Source organism: Cebus imitator, unplaced genomic scaffold (genome assembly GCF_001604975.1).
Source record: "Cebus imitator isolate Cc_AM_T3 unplaced genomic scaffold, Cebus_imitator-1.0 Scaffold642, whole genome shotgun sequence".
NCBI classification, from domain to species: domain Eukaryota; kingdom Metazoa; phylum Chordata; class Mammalia; order Primates; family Cebidae; genus Cebus; species Cebus imitator.
The window spans coordinates 158,711-183,254 of NW_016107957.1; the positions used below are offsets into that span (position 1 = coordinate 158,711).

A 24,544-nucleotide genomic window follows, 5' to 3' on the forward strand; every position below is an offset into this window, starting at 1 on the left:
ATACTTTTCACACACATGTCCAGCATGTGTGTATAAAAAGTCAGCCTTCAGTATACACAGGTTTCACATCCTGCAAATACTGTACTTTCAATCTGCATTTGGTCAAAAAAATTCATATATAAGCAGACCTATGCAACTCAAACTCATGTTGTTCAAGGGTCAACTGTAATCCCAACAGTTCTACTCCACTAATTCTGCTTTTCTAAACATTTATCCTTCTATGTGTTTCGGTCTTTATCCACAGTTTTAGTGTCCTCGCTGTGGCGCAGGGGTAGCCAGGGGTGCCCTCATGTTTGGGTAAGGATGCTTACCCCACACACAAGCAAGAAGCTTCATGCAAAACACGGAGCCCTGCAGCAAAATCATGCACGTGATAGGCACTCAATACTTCTACTTGTGACAGCTGGAGGGGGGCCATGTACAGAGGACACTTGAATTTTAAAATATCTAAGGCATTTACAGGCTAATTTTTAAAACCAACTTATTATATTTCATTATGTATCACAGTGGTATTCTTAAGGGCCAGGAGCATAATTTGTATCTTTTCAAGTCCTTCAAGTGCCTTCCTCCAGGGTCACTCCAAGATTTAATAATGTGGTCTGTAGTAGTACCACTCAAATGGAAAGTCTCACTTGCTAAAACCTGGCTCTCTCCAGGCATTTGTATGTGGACAAAGTTGAAACTTTTTTATTTCATAAAATTAAAGGCAAATGGTGCATTTCCCTTCACCAGTATCAAACGCAGCACGTGTGAGTGGGCGCTCTGTGTGTGTGGCTCTGAGTGGACACAGACACAACACACACCATGCTCATTACCAGTCCCAGCACCCTGCAGCGCAGCCACTGCGTGTCCGCGGAGTCTTTCCTGTGATAGTGAAAAGATCCCCTGGGGCAGAAACTACACCTACTACATTCATTTCCCTCATGGAAGCAGGTACCTAACAGGCATTCAATAAATAATTCAGATTAAATGTAATTTTTTTCAAGACTCAAAAATAGTGGTTTTTATCCTTTCTTGCACCAGGGATGTCTTTAAAACTCTGATGAGAATCACCTGCCTGTGCCCCTGCATACCCACCTGAACTCCACTTACTAGGGTGGCTTTCCACCCCCGCTGAGAAACTGTGTTCCAAAAACTCATGCTTGGGTTGTCTCCTCCCAGCTGCACTCTCAGGACCTGGCCCAGCCCCTTGCATTTCATCCCTAGACTCTGACAGCAGGTTTCAAATCAGCCTATGTGCCACTTCCTCAAATTATCAGAGTCCTCTGTCTAGAATACTAAACAAATCATATTACCTCACTACTTACACACCTGAATGAGACAAACCCTCTCAGATAGAGGTGAGGCCTGCTATACATGGCTTCCTTCCTGCCTGCACTTTGAGCCTCGCCTGCCCCTCCTTGGGTAGTACCCTCGGTACATGGGTGCTTTAAGGCCAAGACTTATGCTTTCCCAGAACCTCCACTCTGCCTCCTCCTCTTTCATTGTGTCACAGGTTAAGACTGCCCCCATCTGAGAAGCCTTCCTAAGCTTCTTCAAGCAGTGAGAACAACTTCTTCCACCTGCATAGCTCTGTCAAAGCACTGAGGTTGCATTTTAATTGGTTTCCTATTTCTCTAGCCATGGGGAGAGGCCTGGTATATTGTAGGTACACAAGAAATCTCTGCTGAAAGAATGAACTGACACTGCACAACAGGACTGTCACACACAACCACAGGAATCACGGGATGCAGCTCCAAAGAATCCCTCAAAGGCTAAAATCCCAGGTCCCTTTCCCCTTGCATCGCGTGGTCTGGGAGCTGGAAAAGCCATTCAAATGTACTTGTAAAAGTGCATACCTTTGCTACAGCCTCTCACCTCATCAATTTATATCTGGAAACAAAGGCTTTGCCACAATCAGGCTGCAAGCACTTGTACGGCCGCTCCCTGGAGTGGGAATAATTGTGAATCGTGAACTTCTCCAGGGTGAGGAAGGTCTTGCCACATAATTGGCAGGGAAACGTGGCCATGGGCTTTGCTTCTCACAACTTTCTTTTCAGATGTGCTGACCAAACGCTGTGCCATTTAAGCACAAACAGAAGGATGGTGCTGGCACATCAGCAGAGCCCCTGCAGCTGAACTCCCAACCACGGGAGAGGCAGCATCGTGGACCTGGTTCTACCCAGACATGGGCCTCTCAGCTGTCACTAGCTTTGTTTCCTGCTTTCACACATCCCAGTTTATATGCAGTCTCAAGCTTGGGAAAGAAAGTCTGAGGCACAGGTGCGATTCAGGAGCAGAAAGGTAATGAGCATCACTATAGCTGGGACATGTCGTGGGTCCCCGGATTGCTGTGGAGAGAGAGAGAAGAGGAACAGTTTTCTTGCATTAGCCATTTGAAAACAATGCTTTTCCTCCCTGACCGCTTCAGAATCAACTACCCACAATCAACATGTTCTTTTAAATGGTGCTCATGGAACACAATTCTTGCTGCGAGAGGGCTTTCTATGTATCAGTCTACACATCTGGCTTCTCAGAGGGTAAGGAATCATCACACTGATGGCCGGTGGAGCACACTTTCCCTCTGATAAGGACAGTTCTTTCCACTGATCCAGTATTATCTATTTCAGGTCAGTGTGAAGCTCAGCTGACCAAAGGAGAAAAAAAAAACAAAACAAACTTCCCTCAGTGTGTTCAAGTGTTTTTACTGGACCCTAAACAAAAATCACCCACGCTTATTCAAACCACGGGTTCTTCCTCTTCGCTCATTGTTAGTGTAACATTAGTTGCTTATCACACCTGTTTAAACTTCCAGAGGATAAGAGATAATTTGTATACACCTAAGTTAATTTGTTTGTAAGATTACTCTGCAGAAGGGTTGATGTAAACAGAATGTGGGTAAAGCTAGTCTAGTCTAGTTGCACTGATGTGATGAGAAGGGAAAACATTCCCAGGGCACAAAGCTGGTAGCTCAGGAACCAGCTCAGGCCACATTCAGATTTGTAGCCACCATCCTCTAGTAAGTTCTATTAATCTCTTCCCCTTTGTTTATGGACCTTTCTTCATTCCCTGGCCCTTCCCCGGAGGGCTCATTCAGCTACCCACTGGTAGGCCACTTCCAGGAGGCGGGCCCACTGCCTCCTCAAACCCAAATCATTATCACCCTTCTGACTTAGCTGGAGTCACCAAAACCCAAGTTCTTCTTTTTCTACCAACTGGCCATCATTGGAGGAACCTGAAGTGTCTGAGGCTGCATCATGAACAATACTCCACTTACAAAGGTGGCTTTCCACCCATGCTGAGAAACTGTGTTCCAAAAACTTATACTTGGAGATGTCTCCTCTTAGCTTACACTCAGGACCGGGACCAGCACCCCACATTTCCTCCCTAGCCTCTGACAGCAGATTCCAAATCAGCCTACCTGCCACTACCTGCCAGGGTGAAGCCTTGAATCACTACCACCACCCTGTGCTATTCTAGACAGAGTCATTCTCAGGTGGGTAAATGCTCACCTTTCAAGTGCCAATACTTTTAAAAAAAATTTAAGAGTACTGTATGCTTAGATGAAGTACACTTGAGTAGCTTTTGCCCACAGGCCAGCACTTGCTGAACTCTGCCGTAAGCAGGGCACTCACAGTAAACTGCCCAATCGTGACAAGTCTTTAAAGCCTTCCCTGCTCCCTGCAGTCACTCATTTATTGCCATGTCTCTAGAGCTGCTCTATACTGTTAAAAGTTAATTTTTACTTACCTTTTTGGTTACTTATGAGAAAGTATGAGTCTAACGAGACACAACTTTATTGTAGTAACAGTTTAAGCCTGTTTAAATATAGCATTACACAGCACATACACATAACCAAACACATATTCCTTTTCTAACCAGCAAAGATTACAGGAAATTTGTAGAGTTCCTCATCTTCTGTTGTAGATGTGTTCAGTGTCTGGACAGAGTTCACAGTGCCAAGCAAATACCCCTCAACATACTGCCCCACCTACTTGGAAACTTGAAAGCTGACTTAGGCACTTTCAGTCAGCACTAATCCAAACCAGGGGACACACAAGTGTCCTCAGCCAGCTCGTTGGCACCAAACCTTCTTTCTGATGGCTTTGAGTCTAGCAGCATGCACAGCCTCTGCAATTAACTGATTTTAACTGATTACCTGTCCTGACTCTGCCCAAACCCCTTTCCCCCAATCCCTGGTTCCCTTCCAGTATTCCAGTGCATGCCTGAGGCCCTACCTTGAGGCATCCTCAACAGCCCCAGTCACAAACAAAGTAACTCCTAGGAATTCTATTCCGCCGGCCGAATTTACTTTGCTAGGTATCACGATCTGTTCTACTTCTCATCCAGCCTAAATCTGGCCATAGTACCAGCCCAGCTCTAAAACACACTCATTCACTTGGAACGGCTCTGTGTTCTTTCCATGTCTGTTAAAAAAGACTAACACACACACAGTACGAAGTTTGAAAATCCATCTTTTTCTCCTTCCCTTCATAGCTGAACTCAAAACGACACTCATCCTACTCGTCCTTTCAGAGAAGGAGCTGGTTTGGTGGGGAGGGTTTTGTGTTTCGCCTACTTAACTCCCTGCATAGACACTTTTTTTCACCTTATCTCAGTAAACTCTCCAACTCTTGCTTTATGAGATGACCAGTATGTCCAATAGAACTTTCTGCAACGATGGAAGTGTCACATATGTGATGGCTACTGAACACTCAAAATGTGCCTCTGAGAAACTGAAATTTTTACTTTATTTAACTTTAAATTGCCACATCGAGCCAGTGGCTGCTGTCCTGGATGGCACAGGCAGACTCTTGGTTTCCCCATCAAAAGAGATGAAGGCAAGGTTGTGCTTTGGACACAACTGTGCTACTGATTCAGCCTCAGGTGTTTACCCTGAAGCTGTAGCTCCAGTCACTTGTTCTATGAATCCAGTGGAAAGATTCCCCAGTTCAAATTCCAGCTTACCCACGTTAACTATGTCCTGAGTTTCCATTTCCTCATGTGATAGCTACCTGATGTATGTAAACAGACTGCTGGGACAATCGACTGGGACAAAATGGATCTGAAAGCACACTGAATCTAAATAAACACCCTACAAATATGCAGCATTCATGAAACACTGGGATTGAAAGTACTATAGAACCATGTGTCAATGTACAGCTTATGTTCTAACCATTTAGCTATGAGTATAACGGGAAAGAGGCACATTCTCTCCCTATGGATACTACACCATATCGATGATCACACTAGAAGGAAGTGACAGTGTGGAAAAGTGTGCAGAAAGGACACAACGTGGCAAGTAAAAAGCCTGCGTTTTTTATTTCTCAGCAGATGCAAACCTTGACTAATTGCTTACCACACACACTAGGAGTACAAGGAAAAAAGAAAAAATACTCAATTGAAAAAACTGCCCTTTGGCACTGAATGGAATTTTCCAGATCTCTTTCCAGCCACTTCCTCCCTAGATTTGAAAGGCCAAGAGTCATAGACCTCACCCATACCTACGTTTCCCTTGAGACTTCAAATATGAAGGGGACAATCAGAGCTTTAGACATGGCCCTGGTTTACTTCAAGGTGAGGCACATTTCCTTCAACTTCAGGTTTCCCTTCAAACAACAAAGCCTCTCATTTTTATGCTTATTCATGATATCTTTTCCTAAGGCTTTATCTTGAGTTCCAGGTCTGTGCGTGGGTTTTTTGTTTTTGTTTGTTTGTTTTTTGAGACAAGAGTTTCACTGTTCTTATCCAGGCTGGAGTGCAATGGTGCAATCTCGGCTCACTGCAACCTCCGCCTCCTGGGCTCAAACGATTCTCCTGCCTCAGCCTCCCGAGTAGCAGGGATTACAAGCACCCACCACCGCATCCAGTTAATTTTCTATATTTTTAATAGAGATAGGGTTTCACCGTGTTGACTAGGTTGGTCTTGAACTCCGGACCTCAAGTGATCTACCTGCCTTGGCCTCCCAAAGTGCTGGGATTACAGACGTGAGCCACTATGCCCGGCCCCAGGTCTGTGTGTTTAATATACTAAGCCTAACACTAAGTGCAAAGATGGTCCTCACAACAAAGTTTGTTATATGATAGTGAATACTATTAAATTTCTTCAGAAAGTCCTTAATGAACTCAAATTCATAGTAATCTTTATCAACGTAACTATGTATTTCTTCAATATGGGCCTTAGAATACAAATATTTGTTTTCATTATATAATAATAAACTGTAAAAATAAGACCATCTTCCCCAACAGGCAATAAACTCTGTGCCTGAAGATCACAGCTTACCTAATGAAAAAAAAAAAAAAAAAAAAAACCAACTATATGTGTATATATAACATCTCTCATCACCATGCCCTTGATCAGTTCTGGCTGTTTACTGATGATTCTAATCTTTGGTTGAAAACCAATGTGCTTTCTGGCCAACATCTTTAAACTTTATATTATCTGGCAAACCACCAGTGATCCTAACGGAACCAATAGAGCGACGGTCCTGATGAGAGTCAGTCTGTTCTGTGACTTGACATAGAGATTGCATTTGAGTCTTAAATACAGTGCTGAACTTCAACACCTGTTACCCTGGAGAGATAGTAAGTCTTACCCCCAAAACATCTCAGGACATAATTTTCAGTCCCCTTGATTCTAAAAATACTGAGTGAGTGATACAGATCTGCGAGGATGCCAAGAAGGCTTGTGCCATCTGCTTCGTTCTCCTCATGTTGATTATTTTGGGGATGAGAGAGGAGCAGACTGGAAGAAGAACATATATATATATGGTAACAGCTAGGAAAGACTGTGTTCCCAGGGGACTGGGGCATACGATGGTGGAGGGGGAAGTCAGACACAAGTGTAGTTCCAAGACTTCCCCAATGCTACATAACAGAATCATCTGATGCAGCACAACTGTTTTACAACATTCTGAAAATAAACCAGGACTTCTGGCTTCAACTTCCATTGTCCTCAGTGACACAACACAAGGACCATTTCTGAGATGAAACTGAATTTCCACTTTTGGTCTTCCAACATGGGTGTTTTTCTCAATATCAGAGACTGAATTCTGTTAACACAGTGACTAAGCTCTTACTTTCTAAGAAATGAGGCTTAAGAGGAACAAGAAAGGCAAAGTGAAATATTTCTCTAATATTCAGAGAGAAAATTGAGAAAGCTGTCCAGATGACTATACCACAGCTTTGGAACATCAAATCCACATCTTAGCCAGAACATCTGAAAAGAGACAGGGTGTGTTCTATTTACACATAGTGTAATATCTGGTTAAAGATGGCCAATTGCACAAAAGCATGTAGCTTCAGTCTCTCCAAAAATTCTACTAAAACAGTAATAGTGGGATTTTTCTAAAACACAGCCTAATATAAAAGGGAGAAAACAACAAATTGTGGAAGCTGAAAACAGGGAAATAAGCAGTGACCAACTTAGCCATCCTAAGAAAGCTAAAGTTTAAGCCAGCAATAAGAGGCAGCAAAACAACCTGATATAGCCTGCAGCATCTACCACAGGTCTCCGCGATTTGGTATGCTAGGTACTTCTGGAAGTGAGGATAGAAGAAGGTATGAAAACAGCAGGTGGAAGTCTTAGTGAAGCACTGAGCCCTCCTGACCTCTCCTGGTGCCTGCAGTGGAGCACCTGCCCTTCCTTCCCCTAGCACAAGTGCTCACTCTGAGGAGTGTATAACAGTGGGGACTATTCTGACACAGGGTGAATGTCCCCTCTCTCAGGGCAGGAGGATGGAGGAGTCTTCCCCGGAAAGCTGACCAGCCCAAGAGAAAAGAGCAAGGCATAAAACTGGAATGGAATAATTATTTATTTGCAGAGGAATGTCTATACAGAAAATCCCAAAGAATCCACATAGAATATTAGAAAGCTTGGCAAGGTGTTTGGTTATAAAAATCAAACTACACAATCAACTGCATTTCTAAATATCTGCAAACAGAAATATAGTTTAAAATACCAATATATTAGCCACAAAATAAAGACCGATAACTAGTGCCAAACCAAAGGGAAAGAGACTGGAATATACAAGACTAGAATCATGGACAGGATGTATTCAAAGATATGTTTCCTCGGGAATGAATGGACAGAATTCAATTACATTGCTCTGTAATGATGTATGCATGAAAACAGATAAATAGAAGTGAAAATCATTACTAAAACTCAAGATGGTAGTTGGCTAGGCAGTGACCGTCACTTGCTTCGGAGATTAAGAACGGTATCATAGAGAAGTAAAAGTTTAAATTAGCCTACAAGGTTACAAGCTTGTAGGGAGGTGGTCTATTTCATGCCAAGGGAATGAATCCAACGCCTTGGAAAATAAGTGGTTCAGTAAGACTGGAATACAGGTGCAGATGTGGGCAAAGGAGGAAACAGGCTGAAGAGATGAAGAACTGTGGAGGGTCCATTCTACAAGGGGAAGGCGGGCTTTTTTGTTCATAATTTTTTTTTTTTTTTGAGATGGGGGCTGGAGTGCCGTGGCGCCATCTTGGCTCACTGCAACCTCTGCCTCCCAGGTTCAAGCGATTCTCCTGCCTCAGCTTGCCAAGTAGCTGGGACCACAGGTGTGTGCCACCACAACCAGCTAATTTTTGTATTTTAAGTAGAGATGGGGTTTCACTGTTTTGGCCAGGATGGTCTCGATCTCTTGACCACATGACCTGCCTGCCTTGGCCTCCCAAAGTGCTGGGAGCCACTGTGCCTGTCCGAACACAATTTTTCTTTCTTTCCTTTTTTTTTTTTTTTTTTTTTAGCAGATAGATCTACTTAGTCAAGTTGAGCCACAAACTCTGAGTTTATGTGGAGGTGAAGTGAGGAGCACAGGGAGGGAAGAGGTAGAAATACGTAGAGAATGCCAATAAAATGCTGTGAAGAATGGGAAGATGCAGTAGAAAAAGCATCAGCCTGTGAATGTGGGCTTCAAAGGGCCACAGAAAACTGACAAAAGCCAAACTACCAAGGGGAAAGGATGACCCAGGCACTGACCACCAGGGAGCTGGGCAACGGAGACCCCTTAGAAGCAGTGGGCTTGCCACCAGGGTTCACTTTTTTTTTTTTTTTTTTTTTTGAGACACAGTCTCACTCTGTCGCTCAGGCTGAAGTGCAGTGGCGCAATCTCGGCTCACTGCAGCCTCTGCCTCTGCCTCTGGGGTTCAGGTGATTCTCCTGCCTCAGCCTCCTGAGTAGCTGGGACTACAGCCATGTGTCACCGCACCTGGCTAATTTTTTTGTATTTTTAGTAGAGATGGTGTTTCACCATGTTGGCCAAACTGCTCTTGAACTCCTGACCTAAGGTAATCTGCCCACCTCAGCCTCCCAAAGTGCTGGGATTACAGGCATGAGCTACCGTGCCTGGCCAGAGTTCGCTTTTTGATGGTAACTCTGGCAGGGATGTATAAGACACGCTGGAGGGTGGTGGGCTGGGATAATGAGATCATTTAGGCTTCCGCCAGGTCTCAGAAGAGAGAACACAGGCCTGCGCATGGAGAGGACAGCTTCCAGTGACACTCTGTAAACAGACTAACTGGATTAGGACGGAGGTTATAGAAAGAGGGAACGGTGGTAGCAAAGAGAGGTTTTCTTCCACATCCCAGAAGAAAAACTCAGCAAAAAATAAAAGTTAGGAGTTCATTTTTAGACATGCTGAGTTTACTGGTGCCTAATGGGCACTCGGGCCAGCAAGGAGACGTGGAGTGGCTGAGCCTCTCTTCTGGACTAGGGAAGCGGATGCCTTTCTGAATCGAGCTTAGACAGGTGACTTTATAAGTTACTCTGAGCTTTCCATGGGTGGTCTCATATCCTGTCAGTGACTCACATGATTTGATCACCAACGCTTTATTCCCAGAGTGGTTTGGTAAAGTGGGCTGGCCCTGGGGGCAGGGAGGAATTTGTTTTCTTTACAGCAGGCTGCAGCTAGACTGAGACTCCCTTAGGCCATCTACTCTGCACTGTAGCCCAGATAGAAGCAAGCTTGTGGGGGTGTGGAATTCTCAGAGCTCCAAAGACAGAAGCAGACTTCTGCCTCGAATCCCCCTAGGTCCTCTTGGGTAAGATGGTGTAGTGACAGGCCTATGGTAATACAAATGAACAAAATGAGAATTAAGTATGAGTTCAAACACCTGATGTTGCTAAATAACTTCTAGATGGTGATAATACAAACAAGATCCTAATAACTAAAAACAAACAGACCCAAAACAAAAATCTTTTGGTCTCCTCATCTACTAGAAGAAGGTAGGCTTTTTACAGCTGGGAGCTTTTCTTTGCTATATTTGGCAGATTGAAGATATCTAGTCTATTTAGGCAAGGCCAGCCCCAACTGCGTCTACATGGAGATGGAGTGAGGTGGCAGAAGGAGGTAGGTAGGTAGAGGACGGCAATGGAACGTTCTCAGCTGAAACAGGAAGAAGTCCAGAGATGCAATGGAAAAGGCATGAGCCCATTAATGTAAGCCTTGGAGAGCCACAGAAGGCTGAGAGAAGCTGAACTGCCAAGGGGGAAGGGATGGCTGTGATGAGCTGGGAGCCGGAATCTGTCACCACAGAAGTGCTTCCTCTCTCACAGGTCCGGGGCCACTTCCACCACTGGCATTCCTCATCCATAGAGCGTAGATGCAAGGGGCTGGCACAGCCAGCCCCACAAAAGAGCCAAAGGCCTTCTTCCAGATGGGTCATCCAGCATGGTACCCACCAGGGGAAAGGAGGAAAAGAAATATTGTTGCAGACTCCTGGATCTTTGACACGCCTCCTCTCCTCTCCCCACCATACGCATTGTAGTTTTAAATAGAAATACGAAAAAATAGATGTATGCCTACAAGTAAGCAAAATAGATGTGTGCATTGAGAAAGGCAAGGGTTAAGTCCAGGCCTGGTTCTCAAGCTGAGATGGGACTGCCTTGTTTGAAGAGGACTATTTATTAACAAAGACTCTCAGTAGCCTGGTGTGGGTGAGGGGTGGAGAGCAAGTCCCGAAATCCAGACAAGAGCCTTTGGTATGAAGGGAGATTTTCTAATTATTACAGTCAGGAGTGGGGACCATTCCTTTATGACAGATGAAAATATATCCCCCTCCTCCCTCCCTAGAAACCCTTGAGTCTCGCCTGTAGGCCCTTTTAGTGTCTGCTTCTATAGCTGATGGCGGCAATCTCTTTTCCTGGGACTCTAAGTGTAGGACGTGGAGGAACCAGAACTCTAATTAGCAGCAGGGCCTATTATTGTTCCAATAAGGTTACCATTCAAGGGAAAGAAAAGCCTGTTTCCTTCTCAGGAAGCGTGTGAGGATATAGGCTCACACTGAGGAGAGAAATTCGAAAAGCATATTAGTTACATTGATCATGGGATGCCTGGTTTGTGAGTTAAAATCACCTGAATGACCTTGAAGGGTCTGACATCTAGAAGGAATGCTCAAGACTTAGGTGGCCTGTTTGATCCTAACATATCACTACATTAACAGAAAAAGGGCTGGAAGTACAGATAACTACATGGTAGCAGGGTATCCTGACTGTAGAATTATAGATGATCTCATTTTGTATTTTCCTTTTTGAATATCTGCACTTCCTAAAGTTTGCTAATGATGACTTAGGCTGAGTCTAGGAGTATACAGGTTGACAAAAGGGAGGAGGCATATTGCAGAGGCAGAGGGGAGATGAGAGAAGAGCTCAGAGTCATGAGCAGCATGGGGCGTCGTGGAACACATGGTGCAGGCTGGCTGGGGTCAGCACTGAAAATGTTTTATGTGTATGTAACGCATAGGTATTTATAACAGCAGTTAACAGTGACTCCAGCCAAATACAAGAGTGCTCATGTAATCATACTTGTCAAATTTGAGTAAGAGCAATAAAGAAATTATTAACCAAACTCTTACTTTCTCCTATACATAAATATGACACGATTTTACATTTTGAAAACCAATAACGGGGCTAGTGCACCTGGCAGGGGACACTGGGTTTATCCCATAGGGAACTGGGAGCCAGTGAAAGTGAGGATGTCCTATCTACAGATGAATTACAGAGAGGAAAAAGTTACCTATCACTTATCCCTCCCCCATGGGTAAGTCAGTTACCTGGAGAGAACAGCAGATTGATAGGTACTGTTCTGAAATGCTAACTGGTTCTTTCTACCCGAGATGAACCCAAGACCAAATCATATTACCCCAGACACAAATGCGATGGGCGCTTTTAAAGTAGCGTGCAAAATTTTTTTTTCAAGTTTGATGTAGAAATAACCAGAACTTACAGTAAACTGCGTACATGCATGGTTATGTGAGAAAAGTGAAGCTGTTGCACCTGTTCCAAAGCTCACTTCGCTTCCTCCAGAAGCATGCCCGCCTGCCTCTCAGGTCACAGGCCGATCTTATTACACAATTATTGTGAGAGGCTTGAGAATTTTCTCTTTGCCTTTCCATGTCATGTCCAACAAATTCAAAGGATGCAAAGCAAATTGTTCATCCAGAAATACTTAATTTGAAAAAATAAAAATATTTATCACTGGGCCTTTAAGATTATCCTGCTTTGTGATTTTTTTTTTTTTTTCTTTTTAAACTGATTAACATTTCATCGGGTTTCCCTTTCGAAAGAAAATGGCACTGAAGAGACAAGGCAAGTTTTCCAAGCGACAACACTGGCTTTTCTGAAAGGGGAAAGGAATGTTAAGGAAATGGGGGAGAAAGCTTAAAAAGAGTGGAACACTAGCAAGCAGGGCCTCTTCTCCTTTTCACCTTAAGTCTTTTTTCTTTTCCATTCACAGCTTTGGGTCCTTTGTTTGTTTAACAAACCATTACAATCATAGCCAGTTCAATGGGAGGAATGTGAACTCCCTAAGTAGCTGTCCTTGCAATCCACATGTGTGGTCCATCCCCCAACCCATCCGCAGGCGGCTTTCAAGTGCTGCTCGGCGCTCCCCGTCGCCCGGGAGGCCAGCACCTTGCTCACAATAAGCCTCAATTTCCCACCGCTGCTGCCTGCTCGCGGCTCCTCCCCAGCAGCCGACAGCAATGTCTCAAGTGGCTCTTGCTCCCCTGCTTGCCTTACAATCATCCTGTCCGCCCGGCTTGGGCTTGCCCGGTTCAGCTCTTGAGACAGACAAGGCCTGCTGTGTTCGCCACCCCCCACCTGTTCACAGCCCACTGAATACAGGGCAGACACATTCCAGGATCTTCCTGGCTAGCACTGCCGGTCTTCTAACGTCAAGCACATTGTAAACAGAAGATACAGGAAGGACTACCCTCCCCACCACCCCAGCTCCCAGCCCTAATTAGAACTGCTAGTGCCTCTCCCAGGTCCTAGTGGATATGTTGGCCCCGTTGGGATGAATTTCAATTTCTGGGTCAATAAATCAAAATATTTAGTGACAATATTGTATTTCAGTAGGAGCTGGAATCGTATTTCAGTTGAGCTCATAAAGCTTTCTCATGCTATTCTAATAATTTCCATCTCACAGCCCTGAGAGATAGTTAGAAAGGCATCATTGTCTCCATTTGACAAATGAGGAAACTGAGGCTCAGAGGATTTAAGCTTACTGCCCATAAGCATGGACTAATGAGATACTGCAAGTAACACACTGTCCTAGGCAAAGCGCCTAGCACACAGTACCCTAAAAGCATTAGCTTCCATTAATATCATTATTGGTGACGATAATCATGATGAACAGAGGTTGCTCCCAAGTGTTCTGAACTAAGCCAGATGCTCTTTCAACTTATACTTTGCCATCCCTCCTAGTCACACTGTCTGTGTGAGCAGTGAAGTTCAGTAACAGCTTTTACAACAGTGTTTTCAAATAAAGCCTCAGGAAGTATGGCTGGATTGCCTCTTGGGGCTGGGATGTGATCAGCATCTTTCCCAGGCTTATCTTTCAGTGGACATCTGCCACAAAGAGAAGACAACCTCTTATACATCTTACGCACGCAAGTTACGAGTGTTGGCAGGGGCAACTTTCTTGTTTTTGAACTGACGTGGTTGCCTGCAAAAATTCCATAGATCTACATGTATTACTAGGCCGTGGCTGTGGGTCAGCAGAGGACATGCAAAGTTGCTACCTGCGTCACCAAATTCCCCGAAACGCGCAGTGCACTGAGCTTTAAAAGAACCTCTGTCCTCCAGTATTTTGCAGTTTATGGGGGCAATGTGTTTGTTTTCCACTAGAACCTTTTTGAAGTACCCTGAACCTCCAGCATGTTCTTGCCCATGATGTGTTTCCAAGCAATTGTTAATAAACGTGCTCGACGAGAAATAATCTTAAAACATGCGCACCTACTGAGTGACAGGAAACAGCAGCAGTGAGGCAGGTACCAAGTCCTCCCAGGAGTTTGTCTGAAGATTCAAACCTGTGAGAAGAGACCTTGCACATCGTCAGTGAATGAAGCTAGGAAAACATTCCCTCATTGTGCTATACCCTGAGCTTCACGTCTAGAGCACACACACAACTGGTGATGTCCAGAGGAGATTTTCTCGTGTGTTTTTCATGCATTTTACTAGATGATCTTTAAGTACTCATATCCTTTGTCCTACTTGCACGGGATTAAGAAAAACTCTCAACTTCTCCCCTGCTTTCTGCAAGTGGTAAAAAAGAACACATGAAATTGCTTACATAAAATATTCAAAACAGCACTCAGAGGAAATGATATTTTTTAAACCAACAGTATTAAAATGCCATAAAACAGGTATGCAAATCTATGCAATAACAGAACCTAAAACAAATTCTGAATTGAAAGAAAGTCCGCAAATAACCAGTTGGCACTCAACAAAGGGGCTTCATATAAACATATAGATTTAGAAAATATGCAGTCCAAGATAGTTGAAGTCTCCTAGTTGAATACTGAGTTAAATGCTTACTAAACCTGGCTATGCATTAGAATTAGCACAGAAGCCTTTTAAAAATACAGATTCCCAAGCGGCCACAGGGCAAATCAGTGCAGGCTAAAACAGCATCACTGGGACCCCAAGAATTTATGTTTTTACCAAGTCTTCAGAAGCCAAGTCTATAGCCAGCTGTGTGCCACTGAACCCCGGTGAGCAATTGGAAACCAGCATTTCCATTCACCAAGTAATTATCAAACTTGGCTTCTTCCTACCAAGACTATTCTAACCCATCATCGATCCTCTTATAGGGAAAGCTTTTCAGGATTTTCTTTACTAGTAAATAGGCAAATCTGTTATGGAACAAAGCCAGTTAATATCTCACTTAAGTTATTTATTCACTTGCCTGTTTTCTTCTGTTAATTTGATCAAAAATAAATTTGCCCATTTATTTTGTATAAGAACATCCTTTTAAGTTAAAAACGGAAAAATCAAGTCAATTTTTGGACAACTAATGTCTTAAAAAGAATGCATCACAATACAGGAAAAAACTGGAGGTGAGCAGATTGTCTGAGTCATTCAGAGAATTTGTTTCCAACATATTCCTTGTTTTGCTTGTATAAACACTTTACAAATCACCTTCATGGTCCATCTCCTTTCTCAAAATGCTCAACATTTAGTGTGGTGGTTTAATTGGGTGGTCTCCAAAGGCTTCTATAATTTTTTTTTTTCAAAGAGCTTTAAACTGTAAAGCAAAAGAGTAAAATTCTTCCGGATGATTCTTCCTTTGGGCCTACCCATCTCACAAATGGACAATACCAACTTATGTATTCAGAGAGGCAGGGTTCTTCTGCTTCCCAGGAAAGGGTGCACATAACGCGAGGTACGCAAACCAGGCAGTGAAGTAGCTTAGCTTCATTGTCAAAATATTCAAATTATCACAAAAAGAAAGCGATTCCTTTCTGAATTCAACAATACTCCTTGGCCTCCGAGGGCTCACACAGGAGCTTATTCTTAAGCTGTTCAATGTAAGCAGCACTCGTGAAAGAGGAGAACTCTGGCAGGGAGGAGATCAAGTCCTTCAGCTTTTCCCACCTGCCATCTCTGCGCCAGTCTAATGCTTAAATAGTTAACAATGCAACAGAGAGCCCAAGGCAGGCCCGGGCGGGGGAAAAACTGTGTGCAGTATATGACGATTTAATAAAGCAGAGAAGGGACAGGAAAAATAACACATCTCAGTTTGACAGGATGACTTGCAGACTGCGTTTCAGGTCAGAATTTAGATTTCTAAAGCAGAGGAAAAATAGGTTTTCATACGTCAATTATTCTTTTTTAAGTATGTGGTTAAAAAATGACCCCATAAAATTCAACATTCCTAATGATAAGTGTTTCCGAGTTCCAGAATAACAAAAAGAATCACATTTTTCTAGGGGTGAAGACTGGCAGATGGTAAACGGGTTAGTTAATTGTTTTAAATAAGGGGGAAATATTTTTTGGAAAGTTTGTTTATTCATTAATAACAAACACCAAAGTTCATGAGTCTAGAGGGTATGAGTTCCAGGATGGGTTTTCGCCGTCACAATATGTTTTTCTAGGCATTTGCATCTGAGAACAGCATTTAAGAACACGTCTTTTTCTCTCTTAATGAACTGGTTTAGCCGCCCGCTGGGCATTCACTGAAACCCACACTGAACAAAGGGATTTCCTTCCAGTTTCGGCTCATTCATGTCTAGCTACTCCTGGTTTTACTTAAGCAAATTCTCCAAACTGACTTTTTTATTTCTAATGATTTGAGTGAGAAAGAACTGGGCAACCCTCAAACACTGGGAAGTCTGCCCTCGTTTTCAGTGAAAGAATCCTCTAGATTGAAGATGTACAAGGTTTATTTTTGAAAAGCCTCTCGAATACATTTTATTTTCCAGACAGAAAGGAGACCACCTGATTTGGTAGATTACAAACAACTAAATCTTATTTCAGCGAGATGGATCATGGCGAACAATGAGATTATATCTTTGCAATGAACACCCCCGAGTGGGATATTCAGATTCACCCCCAGACAATGATGTTATTTTAAAGGTGACAGAGGAGGGTGTGGTATTAAGGGGTGACTCGAAGTTGGAATAGATTTGTGGGCCTGGCAGCTTGTACCTTGTACCTCCAACTCAAAGTTTGAATAGATTGTGGGCCTGGTCTTGTGCCTTCTCACATCCCTATACATGATCTTCCTGGGAGAACCCATGCAAAACCCAAAGTTACAACTACTCCTTGAAGTCAGAAGCCTCCCAAATCTCTATCTTCAATCCTGAACTTTCTTTCAAATTCCAGATGAATACATCTACCTCCCTCCTGCAACTCTTGGGATAACCTTGCAGCGCCCCTTGGGCTTCAAACTTTAACCCCAGACTTGCTCCTTCTCCGGCACTGCCTGTGTAGCTAATCGCACCACTATAAAATAGCCATCGGGTCTCCCAGATGCTCACCAGGTGATGGCTACTGTTTTAAGCACTTTACTTCTTACCCTCAACAACCGCATGAGTAGGTAGCATTAACCCTATTTGACTTATGGGGACATAAGGCTTAGAAGTTATGCTGACTTGCCCATGACCCTAAAACCAGCAAGCAGTTGAGCTGGGCCGTGAACCCGGGGTGCGTGTCAAAAGTCAGCCTCTTCCCATGTCACTTTCTTAGCCTCTCCAAACTTAGAAGCTCTGGGTTCTAGATTGTTCTCAAAGATTAAGCTTTACAATCTATTGTCTCTCAAATCCGTTTCCTTCTCTTAATTCCCACAGCCACGTGCTGTTTGGGTGCTGTTTGCCTTTATTGGGGCCTCCACATCAGCCTGGCACAACAACTCTGCAATTTTACTTAGTTTGAAATCCCAATGATTTTCCTTTCTAGCTCATTTAAAACAGGTAGCAGGCTTTGTAATCCCTTGTATTTTCATCCAGCTGAAGACAGAAGCATCCTAAAGAAGTCTGTCTTTGTTAGCAATATCTAAACCCAGAAAGGAAATTCTGCTGGACTTCTGGGAGAGGAGAAGGAGAGGGAGAGGCGAAGCTGCAAAAATGACATTCTCCTTTCCATTCCCCCATGGCCAACCACCCCCCACCCCAGGATCTGATAAGGAGATATGCCAGCCCCTAGAAAGAGAGGCCCCTGTGGGGCTCTATTCCCCTGTGGCAATGAGTAGAATCCTTGAGAAGACAGCTGAGTGATGAGTGTGCCTCTGGAGGCCAGACGAGAGGCCTGACGAGAGGCCCAAGGTTCCCAGCCTTCACTGGCGGCCCCGAGACAGATAGTTACAAGGATTCCATAAATCACTACTTTGATAAACTGAAGGTCAGAGGTGGTCATGAGATGAGGGTCCTCATCTTCCAGAGGCCATGAAAACCTACACGTTTCAGGACACGCTCCATAGGGGAAGGGGAAGCACGTAAAACTTACTGACATGGAATTTTCCACTAGGTTGGCGGGGGGGGACTGGAGTCCATTTTCATTACTGGGAACAAAACGGTAAAGCCTCTTGCATACTTGACGATGTGAGGTGAAATGCAAACTTGTGGGGCGCCTCAATAAAGTGCAGAATCTTGGAAAAGTGCATATCTGCGCTATAGAGTAGCTACAACTGTTGGAACTGGAGCCGATCTAGTTTTCAAAGAAGGCCACAACTCGGTTACAGAAAGGAGCAAGGCTCCGCACAGGCCCTGGTAGCCTAGGGCGGAGGGGCGGGGTGGCAGGGAAGGCAGCAGGCCTATGCTTTAAAACCCTGAGGCAGATAGAGAAGGAAGGAAGGAAACAAGGACAGATGTTAGAGTATACTCACAGGATTAACTCCTCTGATTCCTATGCAAATACCTAGAAAGGGAGAGACACACAAAGTTATCTTTAAGGTCTTTATCTTGAGCTCTGAATTGCTAAAACAAACAAAAACACCAAAGTGGGGGGTGGGGAAGGAAGTCTACTTGGAAGAGGAAAGAGAGCAGCTGGTGCTGCTGGAGCCATGAGACCCAGGACACCCCTGTTTCCCAAGCCTGGACGTGCCTCCCAGTGTAGCATGTTGGCACGGAGCAGGACTGCTGATTTCCATAAGATGGAAATGATTGCGTGCTAGAAACTGAGGTGCCTTAGGGGAGGGAAGATTCCTAACCCAGAAGAAAGGATATAAATCCTGAATGTGTCAAATTTGTTGAGTGCAAGATGTTGCAGTAATAGTCGGTACTTGCAGCACCAAATGGGCATGTCTAAGAAGTCTGGGCTTTGAAGTCAGTCACGTTATCCAAACAAATTCCACTTCAGTTCTGTGGCTGAATGTCTGAGATCTTCAGAAGAAGCTTATAAAGGCCCTGGTGGAAACTGAAGAGGATTTGAGATATGCCAAATATGTGCTGGCCATTATGCAGAGACTAGAATTTTTAGTGCGAGAGCTCTGACTGGGAGAACCTCACGTTCCTAAGATCAGCAACCAAGGGACCCCCATTTTCCTGCCAAGTAGGCACACTATTAAATCTGAGGGCCATGTCCAGAGGGAAGATGCTCTGGGAAAGGAGTTGCCCGGGGAGCAAGTGCCCTGTGGCAGAGGCAGAGATTGCCAAGGTGGTCTCCTAGGGGCTGAGGCACAAAGCCCCTCTACCTACTTTAGTTATGAGAAGGTGTGAATGCTGTGTTACACTGTACCCGGGAAGAGAACTCACAAAGCAAGGAACATAGAAGCTAGGGTATGCTGTGCAAGCAGGCAGAGGTTGCTTGCTTTATCAAAAGTGGGGCCGCTCTGGTCTCACAAGGGTCTAGTCTCAGTTGGCACATGCTCCCCTTGTCACACTAGACAGGTGAGACCCAGAAGGGAAGACAGAAAGAGACAGTTAGTGAACACCAGCATGGCCCAGCCCCAGCCCCACTACTTAACATGGTCAACTACCTACAGGAGGCTACTTTGTAATCTGTGTTGCCCAGAACTTGGCAGGGATGGGGGGTTGCATGGGAAGGAACGCTAGACTACGGAGAACCAGTCCACTCTACTGGCCCACACTCAATTTTCATGTGGCTTCCTTTAAAGGCACCACCAGCTTGGTGAGTCAATCAGGTCAGTGTGGAGAGAAATATCCACATGCTAGAGGCAGATCCATATTGGTTCCCCAGTCTCTCTGTTTTCGGACTGCTCCCCTTCATTCTAATGACAATGCTGCTGTCACAGTGATTCTTCTAACATGCAAATATGTTCCTGTCACTTGCCTGTTTGGAATTCTTCAAAGGTCCCGTTAGGTTTCTGTTGACTGCAACGAAAAGTCCTGTCTAATCAGAACCACTGATTACGTTTTTAATCAGCAGAGCAGTATGTTCAGTCTTGTGTTATAGAAAGAGAAGTCAGAGAGCAGATACGCCGATTATCCTCCTGGATTTATCAGTTGTATACATTGATGGCCAAACAGTAACTCACATAGCAAAACAAATGAAAAACCCAACTGTACACACACGTACACACAAATAAATGCAATAACTGAACTCTGAAGTTCAGTATAAAACTGTTCACAGAGCATTCTAAATCTTCCCTGACTCAGAACTATATCCTCATGCACTTTGATTTGAATATGTGGGGCAAATGAGAACCATTTTAGAGAAACGACGTCAGATGACTATGATCTTAACATGGTTCCAATTTCCGTGGTGATTGTGTGTTTTATGAATCACCTCTAATTCCTACTGCTGGAACAAAAGGCGAAAATTACCTTGGTAAACGCCACATCGTGGATGAATTAAGTTATCCCCCAAATAAAGTATTCTTTGTTATAGTATAAGCATGCATAACTTCTAGCATTATTTTAAGCACTGACAGAGAAATGTGCTTTCTTTTCTACTATTTAACACTCCTATGTTGTGATCCCTGACTCCCTTCACCCCCACACTGCCTTCATTTTAACTTTCTGTTTGTTCATGGAGGGAAGTAAGGACATTTTAATGATACTCCTAGATAATACATTTTCTTACCTAAAAGTGGTACAATAATGCGTTTTACTCTACCTTAGTCCACTATGCGGCATGCAAGCTCTGCTTAATACAAGGTTTTGTTCCTACAGTTAGTTAAAAAACGAACCAGCTGAAAGTATTTTTTAGATCCAACCTAAGAAAGACAGTGTGGTCTAGTGTACAGGGGACTGGCTTTGGTGTCGGATGGGTCTAAGTTTGAATGCTGGCTCTGCTACTTGGAAGGTGTGTAACCTTAGGTAAGTTGCATAACTTCTCTAAGCCTCAGTCTCCTTCACCATAAAATGGGATATCTTTCTATCTTGCAGAGCTGATCTGCAATTATGCATAACACATGTACCTATAGAGGAACAATGACTGGTACTGAGTCCAAAGTGCATGTATGAAGTAGATGTGGCCTATGAATAAGAAGTGTTAGGGCCGATTTCACACAACAGGTAAGCTCAAACTTAGGAAACATGAATAACTGTTTTCTGGAATAATATATATAACAGAAAGTCAGAGTATAAATAACGGATTCACTTCATCATGACACAATTCTATCTCCTAGCTTGTGTTTATAAAATAAATTTCTATTACCTCTGTACTTTAACATTTTCTCACACATTTGAGAAATTCCTAGATTCTTAAGCAGTGTCATCCTATTTGCTGTGCTTTTAATGGCAATATTGTGTTTAACTAGAGAAAACAGTTACAAATGGGCCTGGCATGAACTAGTCCTGCAGGTGCCATAAAGTTACCCAAATGGTATAATGAAGTGCTTAGGGCATTTGGGGATTTTGCTGCATTTTTCCTTCTGAATGTGTTGATGGGGTAGTGGACTAGTTTTAATTAGAATCGTTTGGAGAACAGGAATCCAAGCACATGACCTAATAGTCTCCTAGTTAGCCTTCCACCCGAGGCAGCTGTGAACAGTCATCCTAGAAGTCAGCCTCAATATAAAGAATAGAGCGGAAAGTGGTTTATATAGTGGGAGGTTTGTTGGGGGGGGGGAGGAATCAAATGTAAAATGGGATATAAGAAAACTTACAAAGACAACTGGAATTAAAAAAAAAAAATACAACATTATTACCGTCAAGGGCATTTTGCAAAAAAACATCTGGAGAGAGGCCAAGAGTTATGGTTAAGCAACAACACTGCAGCTGCAAAACAAGTGAGGGTTGCCGTAGGGTGACATGGCCTTGAACCTAGAACTAATGTATGTGACAGGGAAAAACAACAGAAAATGTTAGATATGAAACTTAAAGCTGGAATTTGGAATCGTTATCTTGAAAGAGGCAGTTAAAACAAACCCTAATCTTTACATGAGTGGTGGAAAATAAGAAATAAAAACTTCTGATATATAATGGGGACTCTGCCAACCACGCATTCCCTCAAATAAACACTGGATCCAGCGACATAACCTATTTCACAACTCTAGAAAATCTGGCAAGCTGAGAATCATCTTATATTAGGATTTGAGGAGAGTGGTTTAAAGACTTTGAATTGTAACATATGTTACCTTCTGGATATTTGATTCTAAATGGAGGACGCTACCTCACTTTTTTCCAAGTATTTTTTTTTTAAGATAAAACCATTTAAAAACATATTTTTAAAATAGAAAGAGATCACAAAGTTTCTAGTGAGCAAGCCATGATAAGTAAAAATCAACTGTACAATACCTATGGTTTCTAATTTAAGACAAATAAATAGCCATGATCGTTCTTAGCGTGTCCTCTTGATTTTTTTAGAGTGAAAAAACAGGCTTTCGTTAAGTCCACAACTTAATCCCCCAACCTTATTTTTCCCTCGAGGCCTGAGGTTCCTCAAATGTAAATTCTCAAAGTCTTTTCTGGGACATAAGCCTCTCTACTGCGGAGGAGGCGGAGGCTCTGGTATGTGCTGTAACGCAAGGGGAGAATAAGAAAATAGAGCCGTGACTGACGGTGGGAGCGCTGGGGGTAGGGTCCGGAGGGGTTGGCATAAGACATATTTACCTAAGTGAGGTACAGATGAGTTTCAGATGTGACACGAGGCAGAGGCCACATCAGACGTGAGGGCAATCCTAGAGAAAAAAACAATACCAAAAAGTTTTTGTTTTTGTTTTTAAAAAAGCACCAAGGAAAACCACACATTGGTACTATGTATGCTGACATTTACCTATACAGAATTTGAGTTCAAGGATACCAGGGGTCAAAAATCTCTCGCCATCAATATGCTATGATATAATGCCATATCCCAGCATTCCAGAGTCACGCATTTAAGTCCTTAAGGGATTTTTAGTTTCAGAAAGGCTATACAGTGATGTGGTTAAGACCACAGTATGGTGCCAGACAGCTTAGATTCCCATCTTGGTGCCACCTGGAGCCAATTAGAGACCTCATGCAATTGGTTTTCTCTCTCTACCTCAGCTTCCTCTCCTGTAAAATGGAGATCATGATTATACCCACAGCACATGACCCTTTTGAGAATTAAAGAAGCTAATTTGAGATAAATGCTTGAGACTGTCTAGTAAGCAGGGAGTATTTGTGTATTTGTAATTATTTTTCCGAGACCCCCAAGTAAAAATACCTCACAGCCTCAAGCAGAAATTATAAGATAATCATGGCTGGGCACAGTGGCTCACACCTGTAATCCCAGCAATTTGAGAGGCCAAGGCAGGAGGTTTGTTTGAGGGCAGCAGTTCGAGACCAGTCTGGGGAACATAACAGGACTCAGTCTCTTAAAAAAAAAAAAAATTAAGATAATCAGAACTTTTTAAAGCATATCAACGAAGATGAACACTATTCCTTTGGGTAAAGGAGACAAGAACCTGAGCAGGGATGAGAGTAAAGAGGGGGAGGGAAGAAAAGTCCACTAAAAGGCAAAAGATGAAAAAAAAAATTTTTTTTAAACCCACTTTGGCTTAACTTCAATTTTTTTTTTTTTTTAAGTCAAGACCACTGCTATCAGCAGAGGCCCGGAGAAAAGAATTTGCTGTGCAGACCCAATCATTCACCTTGAGATAAGGAAAAGGACAGAAACTGGACAGCAAGTGACGAGAGGGCAGCAGTGAAATGTTTACAGACCGAAAAGAGATGGAAACATAGCTTTCAGTGAAAATAATGAAGACAGGAAATAGATCAATAACTTAAACCCATCAACCCTCACCTCCACAGATATAAATTCATTGCTGATTAGCAGTCCAAACCAATTGGATGAATAATTGAGCACTACGCCTAAGTAACCCCCTTCTCTGAGTAGCCCACATTGATGCCGTGACCAAAAAGGCCGCTGGTGTTTTTTAAAATAACAAAACCCTATCAATTTGAATCTTACTAATGCAAAAGGCATAAACTTTTAGGTATGAGCTGAGTTTGAGTTTTTCCTCTTGAATTGAGGTTCTTCCTTGCAGAAAAATGTCTCACTAAAGGAGACAATATGTAATGTTGCAAAGTAAACATTTAAACTACCAAAAACATATTAAGTATTTTAACAGCCTCATTAATATACAGATGATTAATTACAAATGATTGTCTTTAATTATTACAGATGATTTTTATAATACTCATATCTGATTTTATACAACTGATGCATTATTTAATTTTAAATAATTCTGTATTTCAGAATAGCTTTCTATTCTAGCAATTAAACCTAGTGGGTAAGGAGGACATCTCATTTTCAATGGCTAGATAAACGTTTATTAAGGTTGCTTTATTAGTCAGTCTGGGTGCATGGGAAACTGTCTAAGAGGGAAGTATCTAGTGTTCTTCTACTAGGAAGTTTGCTAACATAGATTAATACACATGCAAACACAGTGACATAACATATGTCCATCCC

At 43.1% G+C, this 24,544-nt stretch overlaps 1 protein-coding gene across 13 annotated transcripts in view; it reads right to left on the reverse strand.

The window, feature by feature from the left end:
* PLAGL1 (PLAG1 like zinc finger 1) overlaps positions 1-24,544 on the reverse strand; it is a 67,659-nt gene that overhangs the window by 5,856 nt on the left and 37,259 nt on the right. For 3 of the 13 annotated variants that reach the window (XM_017517730.2, XM_017517734.1, XM_017517728.1), the window contains 4 exons: positions 22,723-22,790; positions 18,591-18,622; positions 14,222-14,295; positions 1,858-2,330 (listed from right to left, as the gene is read on the reverse strand). In XM_017517730.2, the coding sequence (XP_017373219.1) occupies positions 1,858-2,009 (152 nt within the window). In that variant the 5' untranslated portion in view covers positions 2,010-2,330; positions 14,222-14,295; positions 18,591-18,622; positions 22,723-22,790. Of the gene's footprint in view, positions 1-1,857; positions 2,331-14,221; positions 14,310-18,590; positions 18,623-19,996; positions 20,038-22,722; positions 22,791-24,544 lie in introns of all 13 variants that reach the window. The other 10 variants (XM_037734620.1, XM_017517732.1, XM_017517733.1 and 7 more) reach the window with 10 other exon arrangements.